Source organism: Meles meles, chromosome 17 (genome assembly GCF_922984935.1).
Source record: "Meles meles chromosome 17, mMelMel3.1 paternal haplotype, whole genome shotgun sequence".
NCBI lineage: Eukaryota > Metazoa > Chordata > Mammalia > Carnivora > Mustelidae > Meles > Meles meles.
Genome location: NC_060082.1, coordinates 53,326,426 through 53,336,519, shown reverse-complemented (window position 1 = coordinate 53,336,519; position 10,094 = coordinate 53,326,426). Strand labels below are relative to the sequence as shown.

At 38.4% G+C, this 10,094-nt stretch overlaps 1 protein-coding gene across 4 annotated transcripts in view; it reads right to left on the bottom strand.

Moving 5' to 3' along the window:
- Positions 1–707: 707 nt before the first annotated feature.
- Positions 708–10,094, bottom strand: part of LOC123927708 (torsin-1A-interacting protein 2-like) — a 41,387-nt gene continuing 32,000 nt past the window's right edge. For all 4 annotated transcript variants that reach the window (XM_045982471.1, XM_045982469.1, XM_045982470.1 and 1 more), the window contains exons 4-5: positions 7,162–7,263; positions 708–4,016 (exon numbers count right to left, since the gene is read on the bottom strand). In XM_045982471.1, the coding sequence (XP_045838427.1) occupies positions 3,250–4,016; positions 7,162–7,263 (869 nt within the window). In that variant the 3' untranslated portion in view covers positions 708–3,249. The remainder of the gene's footprint in view (positions 4,017–7,161; positions 7,264–10,094) is intronic.

The window sequence follows — 10,094 nt, the reverse complement described above, 5'->3', positions numbered from 1 at the left end:
AGGCTGGTCTCCAACCACCTGTATAGCCTTGTCTAGCGGGAGCCCACCTACGGAAATCGTTGAGGCTGCCGCTTAAAACTGGCAACAGTCATTCCTCGTTGTGGTGTGCTGCCTGATGTGGTCCCAGGCTTCTCCAGAAATCAAGCCCCTTGGGTGTCTGTAATCAGAACATACCCAGGCCAGCTCTGCAGGTTCAACAGGGTCATCAGCCAGAGGGGGATAGGTCACAGGCTTGCTGAGCCCTACCACAAAGCTTGGAGGCTTTCAAAGGAAATACATTTAAACTATTTTATTAATTTTTTAAAAATACAAACAGAAACAATAGCATTATTACTTTTAGTGATAGGAAGTCCCTGGAACTTCTCTGCCAATCTTTGAAAATGAACTGGGAAACTTAAATTTACCGCAAAGGTGAAAAACCTCCAAAGTCCAGAGACAGTGTCTGATTCTACATCAGTTTCCTCTAGGAGTCTGGTGTCACTCAAGAAGTAATTCATCTTAATGCAGAATGTGATTAGACTTTTTCTGTGATAATAACTAAACAGAGATGTATGGTATCATGTATGGTATCATATCCCACAAGCCCCTGTTCTAAGTCAAAAAAACAGACTCCAAAAGTAATGAAAGGTTAACTACCAGATACACAAAAGAAAATCTGGACACTTGAAAAAACAAAACAACTGAATAAAAATTAACTTAAGAGGACATTAGATAATAAATTTTAATTATCTCACATTTAAAAAATATAAAGTTTTATGTTTTAAAAATAATCATTTTATTCAAGAACAGAGCCAAAACTAATATACTGCTGCTTTTTAAGGTAAGTTTTGAAATAGTAGATAGAAAACTGATAATAGTTTTAGTTGATTGCACTTATACAAGGAAGGAAAAGTGTTGTTTTAACAAAGCCTGAACATTAAAAAAAAAAAAAAGTGCCATTTTAAAAGCTTTTGCTAAATTATATTGAAAGGAAGTGATGAAAAACCATAGTCAACTGAATGAAGAAACAAAAATTGTTGTTTCATTGGTGATTCGAATCACTGATAGAGGAAACAGTTATGCACATTTCATACTGTTTCCTCATCGATCTGAGGTAGCACAGGTCAGCAGGCCAACAGCGATTCTACAAGGCACCTTTGGTTTGGGTGACAGAACACTAGCTGGAACCTGAGATCTAGAAATACAGAAAAAAATTCAAACATGGTACATAAATTGTTCTTCAATTTGCTCCGACTTTATACTGGATCGATACTGATATGATATTTACTATGCTTTGTCTTTTTGTTCAGGTAGGTCTTTCCTCAAATCTACTTGAGAGATTCCTTCACGAAGTCGCAGATGTAAATAGTTCTTCCAGGTTCGTCCCTACACTCAGATGAACACCACCTTAAGGCCCTGGTTAGAACAGATTCATAAGTTTTTCCTGTGACAGCTATTTTCCAATAGGTTCCTCTCCCATGTCTCCGTAATCTCCTTTTCGGGATCAATAAAGATCCCTGTATCTTCCTAGTGTTTCAAAAGATCCTTCCATGTCTTAATCATGTGACTTCCTTCATGCTTTAGTTGTCAAAATGCTTAAAGCATGAAGGAAGTCACATGATTAAAGGATGGAAGTGTTCTGGAAACACTAGGAAGATCTATATACTTACACACACATATATATTATATATACATACATATTCCACTCTCACAACAGCAGAGGTCAAAACCTAGTTGCAATATTCCAGGATCATGGTAATAGACCCCAGGTATGCCGTGTCATGGAACAGACCTTTCCTTAGGTCAAGATAATTTTAGTAGAGTTTTGCCTTCAGAGCTGCAATGCCAATCGACTATTATCTCCATGAACACTGTTCTCAATCCTTCTTATAATCACAGAACATGGTTCAACAACTAATATTGGTCACTAAAACCTCTTAGAATCTATTTACCATGCCTGCTTCCTTTTGCAAAGTATAATACCTCTTGCATTTCTTTAATTGTTAGCCTAATGGTATTTCTAACCATCTAGATGAGAAATGAGCAGCATCATATAATGTTCCATCACTGTGTAACAAGTAAACAGCATGGTGCAGTTGAGTTACTGTATCCATAAAAAAGCTACTGTTCAATTCGTTCTTAAAAATCTGTTCTGCTTAAATGGCACTCAAACTCTCATCCTAGACAATTATAAAATTCCATTCAGGGGAGACAGAAATGATGACCAACAGAAATTAACAACAGCATCAGAAATATGCTTACCAAATACTAACTTAACATTCTTCCTTTCATCTGTAGGTCTTTATCTTTCATAAATAGCAAGTCTGTACAATAAACCTATATTTCATCTTCTTCCAACTCATAAGATTTAATACATTCATTATTTTCCTATCCATTTTCCTATCTTCTAAGTTTTTTTTTTTTCACTTAATCAGCAAATTTTCAAATTTCATTATCAGTGGAACTCTTTGTTCCAACGAAATCTCATGGAGACTCCCACTACATAAAGCAGTCAAAAGCAGAACTGCTCTGATCAGAAGGGGAGGGCTGTCAGTAAACACAACTTAGAAACCACTGCTCCAAAACATTCAAGAAGCTGAAGAAAAGATTTGGTCCACTGGAATTTCTTCATTTCCAACAATTATAAACAATTTCCTCCTTGTTTCCAATTTTTAAGAACATTTCATGAGGACAGCTACTTTTACCTCAGCCCATTAGTGGAATAAAAAGCGTAGAGCCTTATGTATAGCTGAGTATTGGAATTTGTATTTCTTTTCAAACTATTCAAAAATGCAAATTAGTGTAAGATGTAATCCCATGACTGGTTATTAAAATCAGTTTAAAAAATATTTAAGATGTGATAGAAAAAAGTTTGTAACTACCATTGCTTCCTAACTGTAATTGCTCTAGTCCAAGTCCAACACTAGCCAAAAGACTCATTATCAAGAAAACAAAAATCACTCTGTAGTCATTCTGAGAAGGTTTTATCTTCTCATGTAATGATTCTGTGGCTATATTTTTGGGTTAAAAAAAAAAAGCTTCAGTTATATATTCTATGCATATTTTAAACCTGATTGGCTTGAAAGGCCAGGAAAAGAGGTCACGTTTTGTCAAACTTAGAAAGAGCGTACAAAAGTTAAAAAATGAATTTTTTTTTTCTAAAATAAGCTCCTTTGTGCTTGCCAGGCTCTTCATCAACCTCCTTCCACAGAAACAGGTGTTTAAACTGACTTTTTAATAAACCTGTGCCTTCCGAAACCGACTTGGTGCTTAGCTTATAAAAAAACACCCCTGCTCTTCTATGTTCCTCACGGGCTGGACGGGCAGCACCAGGTGTGAAATGCGGCTCCAGAGCCCACTCAGCTTGTCCGAGTCCATGTGGTTGAAGGAGCGGGGAGTGTCGGAGTTGGTAAACCTGGCCCAGAGTAAATCTCTCACTTTCTCCTCAGTTTCCCTTGGGCCAACACTTGCTTCTAATGTTTCCTCCTCCAGGAGGACAGTGAGCACCAGGGCCACGTCTTTGAAGGCGGCATTCTCATGGTCGCAATACTTGTAGAAGATCAGGGCAGAGCCCGCGGGAAGGGATTCGAAGTGGTGTACCACGGCAGCCTTCTGGCCATTCTCGAATCCCGAGCTCAGCTCCATGTCAACCAAGTGCTTGACCGTGTCACTGTCCTCCAAGGTTCTTCCAGCCCCGTCGATCTGAATGGCGGAGACTTTCTGGGAGGAGGTGTAGGCATCCGCGACGAGGTGACTCAGGCACTTCAGGGTCTCTCTTCCCTCTTGAGCTGCTGTAAATATCATGGTGGCTGGCTCAGTGGGGTTCGAAGCATTGAGGTGCTTCTGGAGAAATTTACGTCCTCTCTGCCACAAGAAGGAGCTCTGGCCTGGGAATTTATCCTTCAATTGGCTAAACTGAGCCAAAAAGGCCTCTAAAGCTGGATTTTTGGGCACTTGCTGGGCTGGAGAGGAACGGTAGCTATTAACAAAACTTATCAAAACAACAGTCATAACCAGGAAGCAAAGAAAGATGGAGCCTGTCAGAAAATAGGAAAATAAAATACAAAATTAGAACATCGATCAGAAACAAAACCCGGGGTAAACTGAAATGCATTAGACTTCACTAATTGTGGAGAGTTTCTTTTGCCTATATCCTCTGAAGTTTGAGATATTAAGGTCTACCAAAAATACTTACTCTCTCATTTCTTAGATGTAATTATTTGAAGATACAGCATTTTTGTTAAAAGGTGAAAATTAAGTTTATGTGCTTGTTGCTATAACTAACGATGTGACTTGGAACTATCGGGACAGTCTTCCACCTTCTCGAAGTACCTGTTACCCACAAGAAGCCAATTCGTTCCTTATGGGTCAAAATGTGGAAATGCCACTTGGGAAGTTAATAAATACTCTGTAATTAAAAAGCAATTTAGTTTCTTATTTATGGAAAGCCTTTCCTCCTATGGGAATTCCCATTTTGTTAAGGATGGCGAAATATCTGCCAGGGCCCCTAAAGGAAAAATCCTTAAAACTCTATTGCTCTATTTCACTATTAGTTATTATCACTTTTTTTTTTTTAAATTTTACCCTTTTTATTTATTTATTTTTTTTTCAGCGTAACAGTATTCATTCTTTAGTTATTATCACTTTTAAAAAACATATTAAAACAAGCCACAGTAATTAGACACCAAAGAGAAATAAGAGGCTTCTAAATTGATAAGGAAGAAGTAAAACTTTCACTATTTGCAGATGACACAATATTCTATATAGAAAACCCTAAAAAAACATATTAAAACAAGCCACAGTAATTAGACACCAAAGAGAAATAAGAGGCTTCTAAATTGATAAGGAAGAAGTAAAACTTTCACTATTTGCAGATGACACAATATTCTATATAGAAAACCCTAAAGACATCACCAGAAAACTACTAGAACTCATAATTGAGTTCAGTGAAGTTGCTGGATACAAAATCACTGTGCAGAAATCTGGTGCATTTGTATACACTAATAATGAGGCCGCAGAAAGAGAAATCAAGAAGACAATCCCACTTGCACACCAAAAATAATAAGATACTTTGGAATAAACCTAGCCAATGAGATGAAAGACCTGTACTCTGAGAACTAAGGAACACTGATGAAAGAAATTGAAGATGGCACCAAGAAATGGAAAGACATTTCATGCTCCTGGACTGGAAGAACAAATTTTTTTTTTTTTAAGTTTTTTTTTTTTTTTTTTTACAGACACAGATCACAAGTAGGAGTAGGCAGAGAGGCAGGCAGAGAGAGAGAGGAGGAAGCAGGCTGTCCGCAGAGCAGAGAGCCCAATGCGGGGCTTGATCCCAGAACCCTGGGATCATGACCTGAGCCGAAGGCAGAGGCTTTAACCCACTGAGCCACCCAGGCGCCCCGAAGAACAAATATTATTAAAATGGCCAACTGCCCACAGCAATCTACGGATTTAATGCAATCCCTATCATAACATCAACAGTATTTTTCACAGAACTAGAACAAATAATCCTAAAATATATATGCAACCACAAAAGGCCCCGAACAGCCAAAGCAATTCTGAAAATGAAAAGCAAAGCTGGAGGTATTAACATTCCAGACTTGCAGGTATATTATAAAGTGGCAGTGATCAAACAGGATGGTACTGGCAAAAGACAGCCACACAGATCAATGGGACAGAACAGAAAACCCAGATATAAACCCATGCCTATATAGTCAATTGGTCTTCGACAAAGAGGAAAGAAAATCCAATGGGGGAAAAAGATGATTTCTCCAGCAAATGGTGATGGGAAAACTGGACAGCTACATGCAAAAGAATGAAACTAGATCACTTTCTTATACCATACACAAAATCAAATTCAAAATGGATTAAAGACCTAAATGTGAGACCTGAAACCATAAAACCATAAAATCCTAGAAAAGAACACAGGTAAGTAAGACCTCTGACATAAACCACAACCACATTTTTCTAGCAATGTCTCCTGAAGCAAAGGATATAAAAGCAAAAATAAACTACTGGGACTACAACAAAAATAAAAAGATTTTGCACGGCAAAGGAAACAATCAACAAAACTAAAAGGCAACCTACCTAATGGGAGAAGGTATCTGCCAATGACATGTCCAATAAAGGATCAGTATCAAAAATTTATAAAGGGCTTACACCAATCAACACCCAAAAAACAAATTATCAAATTAAACAGTGGGCAGAAGAAATGAACAGACATTTCTCCAAAGAAGACATCCAGATGGCCAAGGGACCCATGAAAAGATGTTCAACATCATTCCTCATCAGAGAAATGCAAATCAGAAGTACAAATAGGTATCACCTTACACCTGTCAGAATGGCCAAGGTCAACAACGTAAGAAACAACAGGTGAAGATGGCGAGGAGGCGGAGAAGGGGAAGGGTCTTACACTGTTGCTGGGACCGTAAGCTCTGGTGGTGCGGCGTCCTCAAAAGTTAAAAACAGAGCTACCCTACTACCCAGTAACTGTGCTACTGGGGATTTACACAAAAAACACAGAAGCACTAACTCAGAGATACATGCATCCCTAGGTTTACTGCAGCATTGCCTACCACAGCCAAATGACGGAAGCAGCCTGAGTGTCCAGCAGCAGAGGAGTGGATAAAGATGTGGAGTGTGTGCACATGTACACACACATAATGGAATTTTATTCAGCCCCCCAAAATGAAATCTCGTCATTTGCAACACATGGATGGAGCGAGAAAGTGTAATGCTAAATGGAGTCAGTCAGAAAAAGGCAAAGACCATATGATTTCAGGCATGTGTGGAATTTAAGAAACAAGACAAATGAGCAAGGAAGAAAAAAAGAGACAAACGAAAATCACAGGCTCTAGAGAGAGAGCAAACTGATGGTCATCAGAGGGGAGAGGTCGGGGGATGGGCACACAGGTGACGGGGATCAGGGAGGGCACGTGCCGTGATGCGCACCGGGTGGTGGATGGAGTGGCTGAATCACGAGACTGTACACCTGCGACTAACAGAACACTGTAAGGTAACTGTAATGGAATTGAGACAAAACAGAACAATGTAATATAAAACAATGTTAAAAACTGTTTGAATTTGTTAGTTTTCTAGTTCTAGTTTTCTCATTTTCTCTGAGGATTTCTGAATGGGAATCAACACAACAATAAGACCAAATTTTTTTTTTTCTCCTACCATAACTCAAAAGATCCTTTTTATCCATCTTTCTTATGGTATCCAATGCATTCCCTTTGTTTTCTTCCAACTCTTGTGTTTCTTGCTGATGACGCTCAGCCTCTGGGAAGAAAAGGAATATTATTTGCAGAAAATACACTAATGGGGTATCATATACTTTAAACCTCTCACCAAACCAAATTATTAGATTGAGAGGATTCCTGTACTTTGTAAAATATTATACAAAGCTAACTTTTTCCCTGTCTTTTCCTTAAGGCTACTACTTTTATTCTACTTAGAAGAATAAAATCAAGTGCTGTAAAATTCATGTAGGGTTACTGTTGCTACAGTCACTAATCCTCACTGGTCCTCCCGTCAAGGACAAAGAAACAAGCATCCTAATATTACAGCCAAACCTATCTACAATGTGTCTTGAGAAAATGTACAAAATTAAAAAGGGATTTAAGAAGTGTTAGCTGCAGGCACCTGGCTGGCTCAGTTGGGAGAGCATGCAACTCTTGATCTCAGGGTCATGAGTTCAAGCCCTACGCTGGGTATAGTAGAGCTTACTCTAAATAAGTAAGTGACAGTTATTAAAAATAAATAAAGCATACATAATAAAACACTTTAAAAAAAAAGTAAGTGTTAGCTGAACACAAGACTCAGTATCACAGGGCAATGATACTCTAACTCCAGGCTTCAAGTCATGTGGCAAGACCCCAAGTACACAAAAACAGAAACTCTGAGACAGGAGAGATTACTGTACAGTTACAAAACAGCTTACAAAAGCAAGTCTGAAATTCTTAGTGAAGGAAGTATAAAAAGCAAGGAATACAAAGTGAAGAAAATTGGTGAATTACATAAAAATGTAGGTATGGGGCGAGATATCAATCTTAAAATGTGTGGGTGAAAAGGAGGGCAGTATTTTGTAGCCCTCTCGGTCACTCTACAGCCGAGATGTGTGCTTATGGCGTACTCCATTAACATAAAGAAATAAGATCATCTCCACCTATAAAGGGTCGTGTATTGAGTCAAAGCCCACCCCAAAAAATGGACTTTAAAATATCATATCACAGAATATAAAAGGATCATTACTGATCCCCTACTGTAGCCCCATCTTAACTATCATGGCAAAAGGTCTAGCGATGTTAAGGGCTTTGCCCAAGGTCACATAAAGAGATGTGGCTAAGCTGAGATTAGAACAAGGCTTCTCATCTGCTAGGTCAGCTCATTCCATTATATTAAGTTGCTTCCCATGCACAGCCTGCATTTTTAAAACAATATTTTCTTCCTCTACTCAGTGAACCTGCATACTGGTGAAAATCTGATGGAAGATTAATAGTTCATATAAGTCACATTCATTCATTTATGTAACAGCTATTCATAAAGTTGCTTCTCTGTGCCCGGTGCCACAGAAACACAATGAATGACAAAGACGTATTCCTTGCCTTCACTGGTAACAAACTATGCTAATGATTAGTGAATGAAACATATAGAGATCTGTCACTGACTTATTGTGAAACATGAATTTCCAGCCCTTAGTCTGGACTAAGTCGAGTCCCTGATGAACAGAATAGAATGTCTTACATTTTCTATTCCTTTGCACTTGGCAAATAGGCATTTTAGACTTAGCTCTTCTGTGTACTTACTAAATACAAATCTGTCCATGCAATTACAGACAGTGAGAGCTGGGAGAGACCAGCTTTTGGATAGCTCTTATCCAGCTTTTTCATACTACAAATAGGAAACTGAAGTACCAAGGAGTTAAGAGACCTGCCCAGGGTCACCCAAGTTAGCAAGTGGTAGGGCCACAACTAAAATTCATGTCTCTTTTTGTTCCAGTTAAGGACTGAGCCACTGCAACTATTATCTTCACAGAAGATAGGGTGTTTACTCTCCTTAATATACAAGTGGGGGAAATCATATAGAGAGAAATTAACTGATCTGCTCAAAGTCCTATAAAATATGACTGAGTTAAGGGCACTGGACCATTGACGCTGGGTTTTTTTTTTAACTTTTAAATTAATTAATTTATTTTTTCAGCGTAAAGTATTCATTGTTTTTGCACAACACCCAGTGCTCCATGCAATACGTGCCCTCCCTATTACCCACCACCTGGTTCCCCAACCTCCCACCCCCCACCCCTTCAAAACCCTCAGGTTGTTTTTCAGAGTCCATAGTCTCTTATGGTTCGCCTCCCCTTCCAATTTCCCTCAACTTCCTTCTCCTCTCCATCTCCCAATGTCCTCCATGTCATTTGTTATGCTCCACAAATAAGTGAAACCATATGATACTTGACTCTGCTTGACTTATTTCACTCAGCATAATCACTTCCAGTCCCGTCCATGTTGCTACAAAAGTTGGGTATTCATCCTTTTTTTTTTTTTATAAACATATAATGTATTTTTATCCCCAGGGGTACAGGTCTGTGAATCACCAGGTTTACACACTTCACAGCACTCACGATGATGCTGGTTTTTAAATATACCCATCTCTTGATTTATGTAGCATTTAGTTTCAAAAAAAAAAAAAAAAGATTTTAAAAATGTTAAGTAAAAATGTGTTCCTAAAAAATAAATAAAAGCCAAAGGTGAAGTTTTAAAAAGTCAATCTCTTTTTAAAAATCATACTACATTACTACAAACAGTAAGTAAATAAAAATAGTTTAAGGGCACCTGGTGGCTCAGTCAGTTAAGTGTCTGCCTTGGGCTCAGGTCATGATCCCAGGGTCCTGGGATCAAGCCCCACATCAGGCTCTCTGCTCAGCAGCAAGTCTGCCTCTTCCTCTGACCCTCCCCTCTCTCATGCTCTCTCTCTCTCTGAAATAAATAAATAAAATTTTTAAAAAAAGTTTAAAAATGTAGTTTATGTGTTGGAAGCTACTTAAGTAGTGCAATGAGTAGTCAAGGAGATGAGAAACCTCACTCTAATCTCAGCTCAGTCATGTCTCTTTA